General features: G+C 39.6%; 1 protein-coding gene across 2 annotated transcripts in view; it reads right to left on the bottom strand.

The window, feature by feature from the left end:
- The window catches only part of LOC116322646 (receptor-type tyrosine-protein phosphatase C-like), a 118,466-nt gene that overhangs the window by 20,400 nt on the left and 77,839 nt on the right, over positions 1–20,227 (bottom strand). Inside the window, exons 2-14 of one of the 2 annotated variants that reach the window (XR_005608840.1) lie at positions 5,502–5,516; positions 3,739–4,047; positions 3,441–3,590; positions 3,213–3,230; positions 2,718–2,984; positions 2,382–2,621; positions 2,183–2,293; positions 1,889–2,023; positions 1,625–1,774; positions 975–1,111; positions 603–822; positions 430–490; positions 225–307 (exon numbers count right to left, since the gene is read on the bottom strand). Coding sequence is in view for 1 of the 2 variants with exons in the window: in XM_039601021.1 (XP_039456955.1) it covers positions 5–28 (24 nt within the window). In the remaining variant the exon portion in view is untranslated. Of the gene's footprint in view, positions 1–4; positions 37–195; positions 308–429; positions 491–602; positions 823–974; positions 1,112–1,624; positions 1,775–1,888; positions 2,024–2,182; positions 2,294–2,381; positions 2,622–2,717; positions 2,985–3,212; positions 3,231–3,440; positions 3,591–3,738; positions 4,048–5,501; positions 5,517–20,227 lie in introns of those variants that run through there. The other variant, XM_039601021.1, reaches the window with a different exon arrangement.

Consider the following 20,227-nt stretch of genomic DNA (forward strand, 5'->3'; position numbering starts at 1 on the left):
TCACTTGCTTCAAGTTCCATGTCGTCATTCACATCACTGTGGAAGAAAGATAAGAAAGGATTATGTTTATAATAGATGCATCACTGTTTCTCTGCTCTACAGTAAACATAAATTAATAATGACATTAGCCTTTACTGGTAATAAAAAATAAAGTGAAAGTCAGAAATGTGTAGAAAAAACACTCGTGGACTTTACTTTGTGGACTTTCTGAGCTTCTGAATGTAGAACTTGTAGGTGAGAAAAAGCAGAGCCACAGACGTGAGGATGACGAGGAAGACACGAAACCCAGTAACAGCTCTGTTGTTGTCTGTGAAATAATATTAAAAATTACATTTATGTGAAAGATAACATTTGTAGAAATATGTGTGCTTAAAATAAGACAAAGCATTTATGTCATTAAACTGTATCATGAATGAAAACAGGACGTACAGAAAGTGCTGATTTGGTTTATTTCAGGGTCACTCTCATAGTGTCCGTTGTGAGCCGTCACCTTTAAAGACAAAATGTCAGTTCACTGTGAATTACAACATTCAGGAGTCTAAAATAATATTTATAAGTATAATAATTTATTTATTAAACCAAAAATGATGGATTTAACAAACCTTCACTTTGTAGGTCGTAGAGTAGCTCAGATCTTTGAATTCAACTTCACATTTTGTACAACTCTGCGTCCCCTTCTTTCTCACTTCCTTATCATCAGCTGTTTTTAGTTGTATTATGTATTTTCCTCAGGTCCGTTGAATGTAGAGGGTCTGTGCCAGCTCACTTTGATCGTATTATGATCGTGAACATGTAATTTCAGCTGAGTGACTGCAGCAGGTGCTGTAGGAGAAATTTAAAGGAAGCCATATTTAAAGTAAGACTGACAGACCTGCAGCCCTTTGCTGTGTGTCCTTCCTGTTTATCTTCACTGCTCAAATATCCAGTGAGAAATAAATTCTAACATTATGTAATAAAAATGTTTGATTACTTACTTCCAACCTCAGTTTTCACATCAACTTCACCCCAGTGGAAACTTGAATCTCGTTGTATTTGGCTCCGACTCTACATTTATAATCAGTGTATGGATTTAATCCAGTAACAACACACGTTCCTCCATCAGGACTTGTGGCTGTAATTGTAACATAATTTCCATGAACCTTGTGAAGTGTTTAGAGATTTAAATCAACATCATCATGTTAAGAAACTTTAAATGACAAATGTCAGGTTAAAGTTTCACAAACATACATCAGCTGGTAGTTCTGTCTGTCAGCTGATCCATAAACTGGCAAAACCCTGTTTCACTTACAGTCTGTGTTCCTGCTGACATAAAGCACTGATGCTACAAGCTTCTCATAGAAACTACGTACATGTTAGAAACCAACAGACTGAGAAACTGTTTATGTTGCTTTTATAAAGACAATTAAATTTCAAACATCAGATTTTACCTTCAAACAGCTCAAAGCTTCTCATCATTTCTTCTGTGTGAAACTCGACTCTGATGTTTCAGTGTTTATTCTGTTTTATATTTGCTATTTATTTTAATAACTGTGTATTTATTCACACCCAGTCAGAGGTTTGGTTTTTCACTTACAGTCAAACATCATGAACATGAACACATAAGTAGAGAAGTCGTCTCACTCACCTGGTTTTGGACTGTGTTTCTGACAACTGCAGTCATAAGAAAGCTTATGAAAGTTGGGAAGCTCCTGTTGACAGTTCTTACTGGTTGTTGTCCAGCTGAACTCAATGGAAGTACTGGTTGAATCATTCTTTGTGTAGGTTATTGTAAGATCTGTTGGAACAAAGTAAACATCAGTAACAGTGAATGAAGTTTCCTTTGCTTCACTCTAAACTGTGTGAGAATAAAAGCTTTTATTTCGCTGAGCTAAAGGAAATATAAACTCACCACAAACAACCCTGACTTGGACAGATGGAGTCGTCTTATTTATGCTGGTGTTGTTCTGTAAGATCAGACCAGTACAGTTGTAGTCTGTGAACGGCTCCAGCTCAGACAGTTTCACAACATCAGGGTTGTGTTTTTCTGAGGAGACACAAAGATGACATCATTGTTGTTCCTCAGTGTGTGAACATTCATCCTTTGGGTTTAGATTCAAATGTGAACACATTCAAAGAAATAAATCCGAACAGACTCACAGAGAGCACAAAGCTCGTGTCTCTAACTCGTAAGGTTTGCACTTACCTGAACAGGTGTAACTAACTGAGAGGTTTTTACACTTTGGTAATGTTGTGGTTATTTCTGCAGGAAGTCCAGTGGGTTCAATCTGCTGTATTTCACTGGGATTTAAGAAATCTGTGGAAAAATGAATGATCACAAACATGATTAAATCAGGTGTGAATGTTTGAATCTGAGAGCAGACGTGGACTGGATTCGTGCGCACCAACACTGATGCTTTTGGTGAAGCTAAAGGAAGAATTCACACAGCTTCCTGAAGTAAAGGTTACGTTCAAATCTGAGCAAATGTCCTCGTTAGCAGGTCTGACACAGACTGTTTGACTGTCATTTCTACACTGTTTAACTAAATGTTTATTTGGTGTTGATATTGAAGAGCTGATGTCCCAGTCACTTCCATAACAAACATATCCAGGGATGCAGCTGGTTTCTTTAACGTCTCCTTTACCTAAATTAAACAAATGTGTCAGTTTATAAAAGATTAGTTTGTTAAGTTAAAAGAAGATGGATGTAAATCATAAATATATGAATTAATTGTACTCACTCATTGGATCTGTTCTAAATTTATTTTCCGTAGAGTTACAGAATATTTCATTTCCAGCATCATTAATAAATGAAACACTAAGACTGTAATCAGTGCACGGCTTCAGGTGTCCAGTTTTCCCCACTGGGATTTGCTTTAAGTGATCAGTTTGGATTTTCTTTCCAGTCTGTGGTCGTCCTTCTTCAAAAACAGTCAGTGTGTAGTTACGAGAGGGTTTTATTTCAATCTGCACACCAGAGATGTTGTTGTATGTGACGGTGTAAGAACCTGCAAAATATATTTGTCAGTAAGAATCAGTCAGTTACACTTTTGATCTCAGATAGTTTCTTAATTCTGATGTTGACTGTGATCAACATCATGGTGAAGATGAAAATACATTTTCTATCAGTGTAAAAATGCTTTCATTGTAATTCAGAATAGATTTAGAGAGAAATGCTGAGCACCAACAGTGTTTGAAAACATTCAATACAACTGATCTTTTAAACTGATACTCACAGTTTTGAGGCTGAGAGGCTGAGAGGACACATTTCAATGAGATCAGATCAGAAGAAGAAAACAAATCATTAGTATATGATTATAATTATGCAATGAAAGTATCAGAATACCTCAAAGCACCTTACAGCTACTGGTACCTCAGAGGTGTTGGTGATCTCTGTCTGTACACTATATGTGGATTCAACAATCTTATCACAGTCTTGTATGATAAAAACAGAAACGTCCAACCTTTGGTTGTAGCTGTCACTGTGGTGCTGGGCGGAGTGCCTGGAGGTGAGGTCTGGGTGGGAGAGCTGTTTGCCTGAGAGGCTGGTTGGATGCTGGATGTATTGGATGTGGGTGAGATCTCTTTCGAGGTGATTGGAGGAGGAGTGCTTGCTGTTGGAGAGCATGCTTGGAGTCAGCTTTAGGCAGAAAAAAACCTAACTGCCAGCAGTCTTACCTTATATGGTGTTTAACATTTTGGGACTTTGACTTGTAAAAATAATAACTAATGCAAAACTCAAGCTGAGGCTGAATACATTACCAGATTTAGTAGTTGAAGTGGATTCTTGAAATGAAGAATTTAATTGAGAGGAGGAGTTATTTGTCAAACTAACTGAAGAATTGGGGGTAGTTGGAATGACTTTGATTGTGGCAGTAGGTGCTGTGGAAGCAGGTGCTGTGGAAGCAGGTGCTGTGGAAGTAGATGCTGTGACCGTGGAAGGATTCACAGTGAGTGGAGGTGAGGAGGAGACTGACTGGTTTATTACGGGATTTGCACTCGTGCTTGGAGGTGAGGTGGCGACCGACGTGTCTGTTACAGGACTTGTGGTCGTGCTTGGAGGTGAGGAGGCTGAAACATTTTCAATCCCAGAAAAAGAAGTAAGTATGACATCATAATGGTATTTTCATCAGCTGTGAAACGTGCTTCATGTACAGTTTTCCCTCCTCTCAGTATAAATATGCCACTTTTATATCTTTCCCCTCATTTACATCTACACATGTTTTCATGTTTGGCTAAAGGTGGATTTAATGTCACTGGTATGTGAATATAATCCTATCAATAACTTAATGCTTTAGATAAATATAGTACTATCTTCTGTTGTACAGGTTGGACAATCATTGACTTACAAGTTACAATGATGGATAGACTTGCGTGTGCACGACTCTAACCCTTGGAAAATTGATCTAAATCTCATCAGTGCTTTGGACTCTATGAGACACAATAAACCCCAAACATGACAGTAACGACTAGAGCTACACACCAGCAGTCCCCAACCTTTTTTCCACCATGGACGGTTTAATGTCAGACAATATTTTCACAGACCGGCCTTTAAGGTGTGGCGGATAAATAGAACAAAATAAAATGATACAACCGAGACAAAAACTGTGGTATTTTGTAAATATAATAATTAACGTGAATTCACTGTGTAACTGTGTAACTTTATTAGCCTCTCTGCCCCTTAATGCTCCCTGGTCACTATGGGAAAAGACCCAGGGAAACTGAGTTAACGCTAAAAACCCTGAAAACCATAAATTTCACACCCGAGCCTCAACTCTCGCAGCCCGGTACCAAACGACTCGGGCCACAGACCGACTGGGAACCGCTGGTATACAGCATGTTAATTTGCTTTCAATCAGCTTCACAGAGGGTAAAAAATGATTTGGAAAATACTTGATCACATATATGTGATTACCCATTTATGGAAAATTATCTGTGCAAAACAGCAACTATATGAAAATAAGGATTTCATCTTTTTCACAGTAAACTTACAATTAAATGAACACAAATAACAATACATTTTACACATTTTGCAAAAACATAACTATTTTTTGTTTTTGGTGATTGCATTTAAATTGCTGACACAGATAACCCAGATGGAAGCCTCTGTTCATGAATTTAAGTAACAAGACATATTTCTGTCATTTCATAATAAGTGTTTGAGGACGGTGTATATATCTATAAAGAGAAGAGATCATGTAAACAGTAGGAGGCTGAGGGAGATGCATGCTACATCATGAAGCACAGCAGGGGGACAACTGCAATTAAACAAGTCTGAAAACGACACAATAAGAAGTAAATTATATAAACTATTTAACATCATAAATATATTGGAACTCATGTTTGGTGCCATCTGGAATTATTAGAGAAAAGAATGTCAGAATTAGTGTTTTGGTCATGAAAACATTGACTGTGTATGCAGGAAAACACAAACAATGAGTGATTCCCAAATATTTGTAATGATGACTACGTGATGTGAACAACTATAGAGATTCAATAACATGATAAAGTATAATCACACTCACTTGTGGGGACTTGAGCTGTAATTAAAAGAGAAAAAAAGTGTAAATCACATTGATTGTAATTAAATCATTTATTGTATATGCAGGAAAAACAAAACAAAACACATAAACAACCAGTGATTACTAAATATTTTTACACATCCCTCTGGTCCACATAATGCTGGGTAAACTTTTACCCAACACTGTGTGGATGAGGTATCGCTGCGCTGCTGTGTAACCTGGTTGCTATGACACTGTGACAAAGAGCCACAGTTGCTACATCAGAAAGCAAATCGCAGCTTAAAAATATCTATGTGAGGAAAAACTTTGACAGTTTATTGTATAAGATGAGATTAGTGAATAAGAGATGCACCACTCTAATTATAATTAGAGTTATACAGCATGTTAATCTTTTTTCTTTCAGCTTCACAGGGTAAAAAATGATTTAGAAAATGCTTGATCACATATTTGACTAGCTGGGCCCACGTCCTCATTTTGAGTTGGTCAGCGTTTTAGTAGGTAAAAGTGAATGCTTTGACATGAACTGAGCTGCGGAAAGGCCTCGAAGGGGACTGGCGACGGCTCCCGGGCCTGGCAGATCCCCGTGTACTAAATAGGAGTGAAGAATGTGAAGAATGGAGAAGAGGGAGGGAGGGAGGGAGGGGCACGTAAACGTGAATGATCAGATTGCAGGACTGAGGGAACCTACAGTGGCTTGCAAAAGTATTCGGCCCCCTTGAACTTTTCCACATTTTGTCACATTACAGCCACAAACATGAATTTGTTTGTGGCTGTTTTGCAAAGAAGAATGGGCAAGAATTTCAGTCTGTAGATGTGCAAAGCTGGTAGAGACATACCCTAAAAGACTGGCAGCTGTAATTGCAGCAAAAGGTGGTTCTACAAAGTATTGACTCAGGGGGCTGAATAATTACGCACACCCCACTTTGCAGTTATTTGTGTTGGTCTTTCACCTGGAATTCCAATAAAATTAATTCATGTTTGTGGCTGTAATGTGACAAAATGTGGAAAAGTTCAAGGGGGCCGAATACTTGCAAGCCACTGTATATAGATGGCAGCCGTAAGGCGCGTGTTTGGAGGCGTGGTCCTGCTCCTGATATTCAGATACATAATCTCCAATTCACTAGCTGGGCCCACGTCCTCATTTTGTACGAAGTCCCTCTGATGACATGGTCCAAAAAATAAATAAATTGTGGCCACAAAATACTTATTTGTGGCCACGAAATACTATTTCGAGGGAACGAAATAGGTATAACGTGCGCACGAAATGCTCATTTGTGGGCACAAATTGGGTATAACGTGGCAACGAATTACGCATTTGTGGCAACGAAATAGATAACGTGCGCACATCATATTGATACAATTCCTGGACAGCTGCGTAGAGACATAAGCATAAGAGTAGGCTAAACCTATACACCATGGACAGAGACAGTATGATTGGGTTTTATTTTAGGCTGGGAATGAGCTACAAATGCATTTTGAAAAGCCTGGCAATGCAAGGAACCATTATTATGGAGAGACACACCGTAAAAAAAAAATCCTAAAAAAACCAGTAACAGTGGGGCACCAAAATAATACCATAAAATAACAGAAAATAACTTTCTCATAAAAATACAGTTATTTTCAGTAATGACAATACAGTTTGTTGCCCTAATTTTACATGGGATTTTGCCTTTTTCAAGTGCTTTTAAACATTAAATTAGGAACATTTTAGTATGATTAAACAATGAAATTACCTATAAACAAGGTCAATGAATGCACCAATATGAATAATAATACTTAAATGTACAGAAATATACAGTTAACAGTTGGTTTAAATAATAATAATAATAATGGATTGCATTTATATAGCGCTTTTCGAGACCCTCAAAACACTTTACACAATTCCACTATTCATTCACTCTCACATTCACACACTGGTGGAGGCAAGCTACAGTCGTAGCCACAGCTGCCCTGGGGCAGACTGTGTAATAGTTGGTGAAATGTTATTATTTGACCACTAGGCGGAGCTCTTGTAATGATAATGTAATTAACGCATTTTAACATTTTCCTCTTTTTGCATACCAGATTGGTGTAAAGTTAATTTGATACATGGAAAATAACCAGTTAATTTTGTAAGTATAAGGTAAGGGCAGAGGTCACTTCCTGTTTTGGGAAGTAAGGTCAGAGAAGCTCATGGTGACGGTCTAGCCGTGTGAATGTCAAAGAAGAAATAAGTCCTAAGTTCCAATTACACCGGTTTGTCTACTTGCAGGCCAAAGTGGTATGTTTGTTTATATTTTGTGAATTTTATATTGTAATATGTTTTAATGCTGAAATATAATTTTCTTGTACATTTGTATTCACCAGTTCCACGGTGTACCTGTGTACGTTAAAAAAAGCACAGTAAACATCAGTAAAGAAGAACTCTCGTGTCTCTCGTGTATGTGTACACCCTCGTGTATGTGTACACCCTATGCCGGCATAGTAGAACACTGCACTGCCCCGGAGAAGGCAACAAGAGATGCTACTAACAAGAGACGCTACTAGCAAGAGACGCTACTAACAAGAGACGCTACTAACAAGAGACGCTACTAGCAAGAGAAGTATCACATGCTCCAGCAAATGCATTAAATAAGTAAAGAAGCAAGCTAACAAGTGAAAGATAATCAAGCAAGCACAAAAGTCCGTGTCTTGGAAGTAACAAAAGCACTTGTAAATTGCTATCAAGCCTCAGTTCCATTTGAGATTCAAAGTGACCTTTCATATTAAGAAGCAGCTAAAATCAAGATTTATCAAGTAAATGTTAAAAGTCAAGTGAAAATACTATTAAGACAACATGGCAGATGAAAATGAAGATGCAATACAGCCCACTGAAGAAGAAAGTGCTGATGATAATTTTCAAAATGATGAAAGTAAAGAGCAGACAAATGGAGAAGAAACTCCACAGTCAAAGGAGTTTGCAAAGAAAAGCGTCTGGACTTCTTTAAGTTGCTTGAAGACGTTTCACCTCTCATCCGAGAAGCTTCTTCAGTTCTAAGGTCAAACAGCCGAGAGTCCCAGATTTAAACCCAGTGGGAGTATCCCCCCTAAGAGGGACAAAGGGACCTGATGATCCTCTAATCCCCTGAGCCAAGGTGTGAAAGCGGGTGTGGGACCTAATCAGCCAGGGTTTCGGGTGAGCTCATTGTGAAACTTGGCCCCACCTTGTCATGCGAATTCCTGAGGTCAGATGGCCCAGGATGTGAGTGGGCGTTAAGGCGTCTGGGGAGGGAACTCAAAACTGGATTATAGATGGCAGACAGTTGGTGTCGTAAACCACCGCCTCTGTCTTTTCCTCTTTCGAGGATGCCAACGTTCACATTCTGGACAGAGAGGACAGATGGTTTGAAAGAGGAGTGAAAGAAGCCATCTATGTCCACTGTGAGCGACCATCTTTGAACAGAGGCGGTGGTTTATGCTAAAAAGCACCCGGGCTTGGCTTACAGTGAGGCGGCTGACACTCGTTTCACCACCCGATCGCTCGCCAAGAGTCTGTGTCTCAGCTGGACTTATTTTTCGTTTATATGGGCTGATGATTCATTTATTCATTTTAGTAACGGTATAAACAGTGAAAGGTGGTTGTCCAGATGCTGGTCGATGTGGGGAAAATAACTGAGTTGTTTGGTGGTGGCTAACGCGAAGCTCCAACAAAGGGCAGCTAGCCACCGGTGTATGACAGAAAGGACATGCGGGGAAAGAGACATACGAAGCGGCCGCCGATCGACCGGTGGTAGCTAACGCGGAGCTCAAACAGAGTAGAAGCGGCAGCCGGTCGGAGCGTCAGGTTAACTGAATTTCAGGTAAGAAGTTATGAACTGCACTCTGTTTGGGTCAGATATAAACCGAGTTTAGGTGTAGTTTATTTTCGTTGTGCTGACCTTTTTCAATCACTTACAATAACTCGTACTGCGTGCTAGCTAGCACGACGGAGTTTCTATACAGCTGTGTGCGCGCTAAGTTACCGATGTTACCGATGTTGAACTTTATGACAGCCTCCCCTGTTATTCTCTTGCCTGTTGAAACTTCAATCATGAAACTGATCAATGATCGGCTTTTCTCTCTTGTTTGTTTATTGAGCTAAACAACAGCAGCACGTTTAAGCTTGATCAGCTGTTGTTAGAATTCATTTGATTTTAATTTCTAGTATCAGCTGATGTTTGCTGCAGCCACAGCTGTAAAAACGGCTGTTCCAAACCAGATGTCCTTACTGAATCATCAGAGCTGAACAGGTGATGGAGAAACAGGTTTACCCTTAGGTGACATGAATGAGTTGAAGGGAAGTTATGAACTGTTTCTGAGAGACAAATAAACACCAAGCTCCTTTTTTGTGTAGCTGACAGCTGGTAACTGTGCAGGGGCGGATCTAGCAAAGCTTTTGCCAGGGGGCCAGGTAGGGCATTAACAGAGAAAGGTGGACACAAAGATATACTTTTCTTTCTTACTCTCATATAAAATATTTAGCTTTTATTAAATAGTTATCTGAATCTTACAACCAAAGTTTGTATAATAATAATCAAGATTGGCTGTAGACCATTGTTCATCATTCAGAACACTGTGTAAAAATAACAAAAAACAAAAAGTGAATGCGAAAGTGGATAAATATTTATTTTATGTGTTTGATGTGTGTGGCGGGGCGTGGTCTGCAGTGCCGCTGCAGGGGAGGTGGACCCACCTGAGCGGCACCTGCAATCACGCCTCTCGGGCGTAGTCTGTGCTCTCTCGGCTGTTTTTTGGGTGTGTGTCGGGCTGTGAGTTGAAAAGCTACAGCCGGCTGTTTGGGTACACCAACCATGTGTGAAAAGTGGTCCATAACGTAATGCTTCAAAGCGTGTTCATGCAAACATTGTCGGGTCTGCCGTGATACAATGGAACTTCTGCTCATGAACCTGTGTGCACAGCGTCTGCAAATCGGCGCTGTACGAAGTCACTTCATCTTTACACAAAACTGTAAGCTGTCATCTGTGAAGAGTGAGCGGTGTTTGTTCTTACCATAGTTCATGGTGGAGAATGGCTGCTCTGCTGAGTTTTGCTCTCTGTAGCCGTATGAATGGCAAACTACACTGAATAGCAGCGGCATAGGCACACTTAAAATTTCTTCTGAAATTTTCGCTTTCTAGTTAGTTTTAATCTTTTAACTTTATGCATGAAGCAAAAATTAAATTATATGCAACATTCTCTGACTGGAAGAAATTTGTTTAATATTTAAACCTATTTTCTGCACATTTCAGCACATAAAATAAATTTTTTTGTGTGTTTACACTCACTCTTTCAAATAGATGCAAGTAAAACACAGCAGAAAATAAATAAAATCAAAGACTAGCGGTCCTGTTGCTCTATTTTCACCTGTAAAGCAGGAGTGGGGTAGGCGGAGGTTTACCCTTGTGCAGGTGTGCCGCGGCGGTCAGTGGAAGAATCCGCGAGTTTCTCTGTGAATTTACCATTACATCGTAGCGCACTCGGTACTTGCTTGGAAGTTTAGGGAGTTTTTTCGCTGTAAAAAGATGTTTTCTTCCCACGCACAGCGGACACTAATGTTTTTGTCACTTTTTATGGAATCAAACTCGAAGTAAGGTCAGTACTTCCACGCTTTAAACACTGCATGCTTATATTATCCATTGTTGATCTGCACACAGCTGTTGTCACGAACGTCGCACTCGCTTACGTCACTGTCATGAGACATCCTCGCAAAAAACTCACGGTTTTAGTAACGCAGTAACGTAGCGTTCCTACGGGAAAGTAATGGTAATCTAATTACCGTTTTTGCAATAGTAATCCCTTACTTTGCTAGTTACTTGAAAACATGTAACGCGTTACTGCCCATCTCTGCTTCTGGGTTCGGCGTTGACATCCGTCGGCTTTTCGGCTAACTTGCCCTGCCTGTAGGCCCGTTTCAGAGCGACGTGAGAGGAGCTGTGAGTTCGGCTGGTGGGCGACCCCGCTGGTCTTCGCTGAAGCGGTGGCAGCTGGAGTTACTTCATAAGTGAATTTAGCGGCGATAAGACGACTGGATGGATTGACGTCGCAGACCATATGTCGGGTGGCGAGAAAACTGCTAGAGGGTTGACAGCATTCGGTCTCTCGAAAGCGCCGCCGTGGCGTTTGGTATGTTTCTTGGATTGCCGGAGGAAAAGCGATGGACGCAGAGCTTGAGTAGGCGTTCATCTGATGCGCTGACGGACGAGAGGACGATTGTAGCGAATGGAAGGGTGAGTAAAATTATGTTACTCCTGTGAGATGGCTGTGTTTAAAAGTATCCGCCAGGAATGGACCCTGTTTGCACGTCAACGAGAATGATCAGATTGCAGAACTAGATGAACCTATATAGATGGCAGCCGGAAGGACCATGTTTGGAGGCGTGGTCCCGCTCCGGAAATTCAGATACATAATCTCCAAAAAATGTGTTTACACCTTCCTGATGGAAAATCGGCAGTGCAAAACAGCCACTATATGAAAACAAGGATTTCATGTTATGATGAAATGAACACAAGCAACAAGAAATTTTACACATTTTGCAAAAATATGATTCTTTCTTTTCAAACATGTGGATTGAGAGAGTTTTGGTTCTCATTGTTGCCACAGAGCTGTTACTTTCATTGAGGAATGGGATGGCAGCACAGGAGCTACACACCACACGCACTGTTTACTCGAGAGATCAACTGATTGCCTGATGTTGGCCAGCTTGTTGGCCAGACCCACGGACCTACTGGCTGAAATCTGGAGAAAAGCACAGCGTGGATGTAGAGGGAGACGGCGAGACAGAGGGGGTTTAAAGAAAGAAGGAGGTACAAACTGTGTCTCCCATCTAATATAAAAGAAAACATTCGGCTGCTAGCAAGAAAGATGGATGAGCTAACAGTGCTAGCATGGAGTCAGAGGGAATATCGAGTGTAGCTTGATGTGCTTCACTGTAGTGCTGGGCGATATGGAAAAAATATTTATCACGATATGAATTATTTTATATCACAATAACGATATATATCACAATATACCACCTGACCTGTGGTCATCTGGAAAGTATGCAGTCTGTAAACAGCGAGTGGAGAGGGTGCAGTCTTTGTTTTGAGTTACTGTAAAGCATGTCGCAAATCCGGGTGCACGTAAAGCAGCACCATGTCGCAAAACCACAAGACGGAGTTTCTTTGCGAAAAATATCATTTTTTATACTTTATTTTCTCTTGCATAAAGTTAAGAGTATGTATAGTGAGAAGACAACACTGATATATTTGCCACAGGCTATTTAACCCTTTAAGACCTACCATAGAACCAAGTCCGCCAGAGCTTATCTTTACATTTTACATGCTGTAGTGCCATTTGTGGGAGCATTTCAAGTTGCTATACATCAATACAACCGTTATAGCCCAAATTTTAATAATATGTATGCAATAAGTCCATAGTAACTACATAAATTGCAAAAAAGTGAAATAAACTACAAAAAAATTGAAAATCATTTTTGTTTTGTTTTTTACATACATTTCTAGTTAGAGAAATTTAAGAGGCTTATCCCTCAAAACTGTAAATACAAAAAGTTGCACAAAATAGTTTCCAACCACGAGAAATTTATTTTGAGTGTCTTCATAGTTTTATTTTTGAGATACACTAATTTTTACATACTACAGGAAAAATGAAAATAAATAAATGCAGATTTGCAAAAGAACAGCATGTGCATCAAAATAAACTAGAAAAATTTGCATTTCCTGCGAAAATGCTGTGTGGATGCCTTAACGCTGAAGCTGTCTGCTGAAAAGCTGAAAAGTTGCAAAAAATTGTATGGTGGTGAAAAAAAAAAAAAAAGTCACCCTGAGCAGGATTTGAACCCAGCCCTCCTGGGCTCAAGGGGACGACTCATCTCACTGTGCCAAACTCACTCTCACAAGGAAAGAGATGGAGAGACTGACAATTATGGTGGAATGAGCAGAAGCTGCTGAGGATTGTGCTGATAAGAGGTGAAAAGGCTGAAAATTTTGCAGAAAAGAGGTGACTCAGTAGAATTTCTGCAGAAAAGAGGGAAAGAAGCAGAACGTTGCGCTGAAAAGAGGTGAATGAGCAGAATTTCTGCTGAAAAGAGGCAGAAGGTTCTGTATGTAGAAAAAGAAACACTGTTGAACCATGTGTGAAATAAATAAAGAAAAGAAATGAAAGAACAACCTGGTTCTGCTCAAATTCACCAATCAGAGGTACTGCTTCTGTCTGCTTCATCAGGCTGTGTACTTGTATGTATTTCTGCCATGTGGTGTTGACAAGAATCTGAGGTCCATATTAGAAAAGCTGCTAAAATCATAAAACTTTGCAGAATTGTAATAAATTAGAATAGAATAGAATTAGAATAGAATTCAACTTTATTGTCATTGCACATGTCACAGGTACAGGGCAACGAAATGCAGTTTGCATCCATCCAGAAAGTGCTTTAGTCGTGATATAGATATATTAGCAATATAAATTACAGGTCTGTGATAGTGTATCAATTTGTAGTAGAAGGAGTTTGCAAAGAAAAGCGTCTGGACTTCTTTAAGTTGCTTGAAGACGTTTCACCTCTCATCCGAGAAGCTTCTTCAGTTCTAAGGTCAAATGGCCGAGAGTCCCAGATTTAAACCCAGTGGGAGTATCCCCCCAATGAGGGACAAAGGACCCTCTGGTGATCCTCTAATCACATGCGCCAAGGTGTGAAAGCGGGTGCACCTTGGCGCATGTGATTAGAGGATCACCAGAGGGTCCTTTGTCCCTCATTGGGGGGATACTCCCACTGGGTTTAAATCTGGGACTCTCGGCCATTTGACCTTAGAACTGAAGAAGCTTGGATGAGAGGTGAAACGCCTTCAAGCAACTTAAAGAAGTCCAGACGCTTTTCTTTGCAAACTCCTTCGACTACGATGACCTGGATGACTGAGAACCTTCACAGACATCAATTTGTAGTGAAAAAAAAAATGTTGAACAAGGTGGGATTGAACTCACGACCTTTGGGCTGCAGAGCCGTGTCATTACTGATTGCTCCACCTGGAAAGGGGGCGGGGGTTTGAAAGACAGAGACTTCAGCAGTCAGAATTAGATCGCGGCGAGAGGCGAAAAACGCCGTTTTTTGGTGTTACAAAACGTCGTGTAACTCAAAAACTAGGAGGGCTAGCGGCATAATTCTTGTACTGGGTGAATCAGCGGACTTTGGTGTACTTTGACTGCGATTTTCATAGCTCTTTGTATCTTCGTCGCGGAGATATGACGAGAGAAGAAACGGCTTCATTTTCGGAGTTTGAAAACTGAGAGAAGGACAGATTTCCACCCCTCAAACAAACGTAATTCATTGCTCAACGGTAAGATAATTGTAAAAACTGCTTCCACTGTGAGTGTCAGCAGTGTCTGAAGATATATTGGCACAAGCCTCATGTCCTAACTTTGCTTTGTTAAAGAGATATGGCGATTTGAAAATGCCTCCCGTTACAGAATTTCAGCTCTGAATTTCAAAACCTCCCCATAGACTTTGAATGGGGAGTTGTCAGACCTTGTGTCACTCTGAGGCAAATTGCGAAAAAACAGTAAATCTCACAATAAAGATAGTGACATTGTCTGAAAGCCAGCAAAAATACCTACGTTTTGATGTATAATTTGTGGGGGTTGAGTGGAAATTGAGCGAGTAGCAAGAAGTTGTTTAGACATGAAGAGAAAATTCAGAACGGACCAGCACTCACTCTGACTTAATTGCATAGCAACCATAGCAACGCATGTATTTTCTGAAAAATCACAATTTTGCAACTGAAAACTTAAAGAGAGATAAGATTAAAACGGTAGAAGATCTGAAAAAGCTGAATCAGACAGGAATAGCCCAATAATCTGAGAACATTTTAAAGTTTGAATGGAGTTTCTAGGTGAAAGTATGACAAAGTAGTTAAGTTTCAAAAACAAGCAAGTTTTAGCAGAATTTCTGAAGATTTCCATTCATTTCAATGGGACAAATTAAAGGAAAAAAGTGTAATATTTTAAAAAGTATAACAGTAATAAACACCAAAAGTCATAGCAGTCGTTAGCAGAAAGAGCAGAAGAGTTTAGAGTTTGAACGGAGAAAATCGGCTGAAAACTGAGGGAGTAGTTAATCGGCGAAATACGGAGCAACTAGAAGAATAAAGTAGAAAGATAAAGAACTAGAAAAATTTGCATTTCCTGCGAAAATGCTGTGTGGATGCCTTAACGCTGAAGCTGTCTGCTGAAAAGCTGAAAAAGATGAAAAGTTGCAAAAAGTTGTATGGTGGTGAAAAAAAAAACGTTGCCTTAAGCAGGATTCGAACCTGGCCCTACCAGACTCAAAGCAGCTACTCATCTCACTGACCCAAACACATTCTCACAGAGAAGAGGTGGACAGACTGACAATTCTGCTGAAATGAGCAGAAGCTGCTGAGAATTGTGCTGATAAGAGGTGAAAAGGCTTAAAATTTTGCAGAAAAGAGGTGAATCAGCAGAGTTTCTGCTGAAAAGAGGTTTTTTTTTTCTGAAAACAGCCCCAAAAAATGGAATTTGTGCTGAAAAGGGGTGAAAAAAATGAAAATTTTGCTGAAAAGGGGTGAAGAAGGTAAAGTATACCAAATCAAAGTATTTGTGCCAAAACATAGTGTTTCTGCCATATTGTGGTATTTGTGCCACAAAAGTTATTACATTACAACATGAATACGGATTAAAGATGAAAGAAACTGGCAACAAATTCCTCCACTACAAACCAGTCTGATACCACTTCTTTGCAGTGTTCACGTTTACTAAGGCACTACCCAAAAGGCGCCACAAGAGGGCACTCCAACACAAGAGATGAGGTGAATGAGCAGAAATTCTGCTGAAAAGAGGCAGAAGGTTCTGTATGTAGAAAAAGAAACACTGTTGAACCATGTGTGAAATAAATAAAGAAATGAAATGAAAGAACAACCTGGTTCTGCTCATTTTCACCAATCAGAGGTACTGCAAAAAGTTGTATGGTGGTGAAAACAAAATGTTGCCCTGAGCAGGATTCGAACCTGGCCCTACCAGACTCAAAGCAGCTACTCATCTCACTGACCCAAACACATTTTCACAGAGAAGAGGTGGACAGACTGACAATTCTGCTGAAATGAGCAGAAGCTGCTGAGAATTGTGCTGATAAGAGGTGAAAAGGTTGAAAATTTTGCAGAAAAGAGGTGAATCAGAAGAATTTCTGCAGAAAAGAGGCAAAGGAGCAGAAACGTGCGCTGAAAAGAGATGAATCAGCAGAGTTTCTGCTGAAAAGAGTTTTTTTTTTCTGAAAACAGCCCCAAAAATGGAATTTGTGCTGAAAAGGGTGAAAAAATGAAAATTTTGCTGAAAAGGGGTGAAGAAGGTAAAGTATACCAAATCAAAGTATTTGTGCCAAAACATAGTGTTTCTGCCATATTGTGGTACTACTACATTACAACATGAATACGGATTAAAGATGAAAGAAACTGGCAACAAATTCCTCCACTACAAACCAGTCTGATACCACTTCTTTGCAGTGTTCACGTTTACTAAGGCACTACCCAAAAGGCGCCACGAGAGGGCACTCCAACACAAGAGATGAGGTGAATGAGCAGAATTTCTGCTGAAAAGAGGCAGAAGGTTCTGTATGTAGAAAAAGAAACACTGTTGAACCATGTGTGAAATAAATAAAGAAATGAAATGAAAGAACAACCTGGTTCTGCTCAAATTCACCAATCAGAGGTACTGCCTCAGTCTGCTTCATCAGGCTGTGTACTTGTTTCTGCCATGGAGCGTTAACAAGAATCTGAGGTCCATATTAGAAAAGCTGCTAAAATCATAAAACTTTGCAGAATTGTAATAAATTAGCAATATAAATTACAGGTCTGTGATAGTGTCTAAATTTGTAGTGAAAAAAAAAAAAACGTGGAGCAAGGTGGGATTGAACCCACGACCTTTGAGCTGCAGAGCCGTGTCATTACTGATTGCGCCACCTGGAAAAGGGGCGGCGGTCTGAAAGACAGATACTTGGGCAGTCAGAAAATAGATCGCGGTGAGAGGCAAAAAACGCCGTTTTTTGGAGTTACAAAACGTAGTGTAACTCAAAAACTAGGAGGGCTAGCAGCATAATTCTTGTACTGGGTGAATCAGCGGACTTTGGTTTATTTTGACTGCGATTTTCATAGCTCGTTCTACCTCCGTCGCGGAGATATGACGAGAGAAGAAACGGCTTCATTTTCGGAGTTTGAAAACTGAGAGGAGGACAGATTTCCACCCCTCAAACAAACGTAATTCATTGCTCAACGGTAAGATAATTGTAAAAACGGCTTCCACTGTGAGTGTCAGCAGTGTCTGAAGATATATTGGCACAAGCCTCATGTCCTAACTTTGCTTTGTTAAAGAGATATGGCGATTTGAAAATGCCTCCCGTTTCAGAATTTCAGCTCTGAATTTCAAAACCTCCCCATAGACTTTGAATGGGGAGTTGTCAGACCTTGTGTCACTCCGAGGCAAATTGCGAAAAAACGGTAAACCTCACAATAAAGATAGTGACATTGTCTGAAAGCCAGCAAAAATACCTACGTTTTGATGTATAATTTGTGGGGATTGAGTGGAAATTGAGTGAGTAGCAAGAAGTTGTTTAGACATGAAGAGAAAATTCAGAACGGACCAGCACTCACTCTGAGTTAATTGCACAAAATTGTGGAAGTTTCCCATTCATTTCAATGGGACAAATTAAAGGAAAAAAGTGTAATATTTTAAAAAGTATAACAGTAATAAACACCAAAAGTCATAGCAGGAATTAGCAGAAAGAGCAGAACAGTTTAGAGTTTGAACGGAGAAAATCGGCTGAAAACTGAAGTAGTAGTTAAGCGGCAAAGAACGGAGCAACTTGAAGAATAAAGTATAAAGAACTAGAAAAATTTGCATTTCCTGCGAAAATGCAGTGTGGATGCTTTAAAGCTGAAGCTTTCTGCTGAAACTAGCTGAAAAAGCTGAAAAGTTGCAGAAATTGTAAAATCTTTGCAGAAGCAAAGGAACTTTGCTAAAATGTAGTGACTTAGCAGAACTGCAATATCTTAGAGGAAACATAATACTTGGCAGAAATACAATAGCATAGCAGAACTTGGCAGAAATATTGTAACTTACCAGAAACACGATAACTTCTCAAAAATACAAGAATTTAGGAGAAATAGTATAAGATAACAGAAAGAATATATTTAGCCAAACATTCTTAAACATTACAGAAATACTATGATTTAGAGAAACAGTACAACATAGCAGAAATGCTGTAATTTGACAGAAATACTATATTTAGCACAAATCTTATAAAATAGCAGAAATGCTGTATTTAGCACAAATACTGAAAAGCAGCAGAAATGCTATGACTTAGCACAATAGTAATAACTTAAATAGAAAAATTGGAAAAGCAAAATGGACAGCTGAAAAAATCCTGAACATGCTAAGGGTCCCTCAAATGTAATTGTTAAATGAAAAGAAAATCAGCAAAAAAGTATAACAGTCACACAATCACAAATATGGACACATATTGAAACACACATGCACAGAGAGACACACACAGGACCAAATTCAGTCAACCAGTCTAAATATATTGAATTAAAATCATACAATAAGATGCTCCCATAAAAACTCTCTCTCGCCCTCCCTTTCTCTCTCTCTCTCACACACACACACACACACACACACACACACACACACACACACACACACACACAGCAGCAGCAGCAGCAGCAGCAGAAAGTGAACAGGGGCTGTTAACAGCATGTTTCTAGGTCAGTCAAACAGCTGTCAGCTTCTCAATTTGAATCCACCAATCAGAGAGGCTGTGTGCTTTTTCCCGCCAAAACTGGTGCACCAAGTGCAGGCTTTTACACATGCAGCACAGAGAGAGACAGGATTTTTGCAGTCTATTTCTCATAGTGAGAATTCCCCTCAAACAAACAGCCATAAATTTCTAACCGTAGGGGCTAAAACAGTCATTCCTAGACCATTTTATTCAGAAGACATAGGGGAATCTTGAAATGCTGACCATTTAAAATAAAAATATGAAATATTAGAGATATATGACATAGATGATTGGTGGGCTTAGAAGCCACGAAGGTCCCAATATGCAAATTTAAATGTGCCAGGACTCAGATATGATTGGCTGGCTGGGAAGCCATGAAGGTCCCAATATGCAAATTTGAATGTGCCAGGACTCAGATATGATTGGCTGGCTGGGAAGCCATGAAGGCAACAATATGCAAATTTGAATGTGCCAGGACTCAGATATGATTGGCTGGCTGGGAAGCCATGAATGCCCCAATATGCAAATTTAAATGTGCCAGGACTCAGATATGATTGGCTGGCTGGGAAGCCGTCCAGGTCCTGATATGTAAATTTGAATATTAGGACTGACTCCCTGGGGACCTGGCAGAAATATATAGAAATACAATGATTACCCAGAAATACTGCATTTAGTAGAAATACTATGTTTTAGCACAAATACTATAAAATGGCAGAAATACTATAATTAAGCAGAAATATTATATTAAGTACAAATCCTATAAAAAGCAGAAATAGTATGATTTAGCACAAATGCTGTATTTAGCACAAATCTTATAAAATAGCAGAAATAGTATGATTTAGCAGAAATGCTGTATTTAGCACAAATACTGAAAAGCAGCACAAATGCTATGACTTAGCACAATAGTAATGACTTAAATAGAAAAATTGGAAAAGCAAAATGGACAGCTGCAAAAGTCCCACAA

This window comes from Oreochromis aureus, linkage group 17 (assembly GCF_013358895.1).
Source record: "Oreochromis aureus strain Israel breed Guangdong linkage group 17, ZZ_aureus, whole genome shotgun sequence".
Lineage (NCBI taxonomy): Eukaryota > Metazoa > Chordata > Actinopteri > Cichliformes > Cichlidae > Oreochromis > Oreochromis aureus.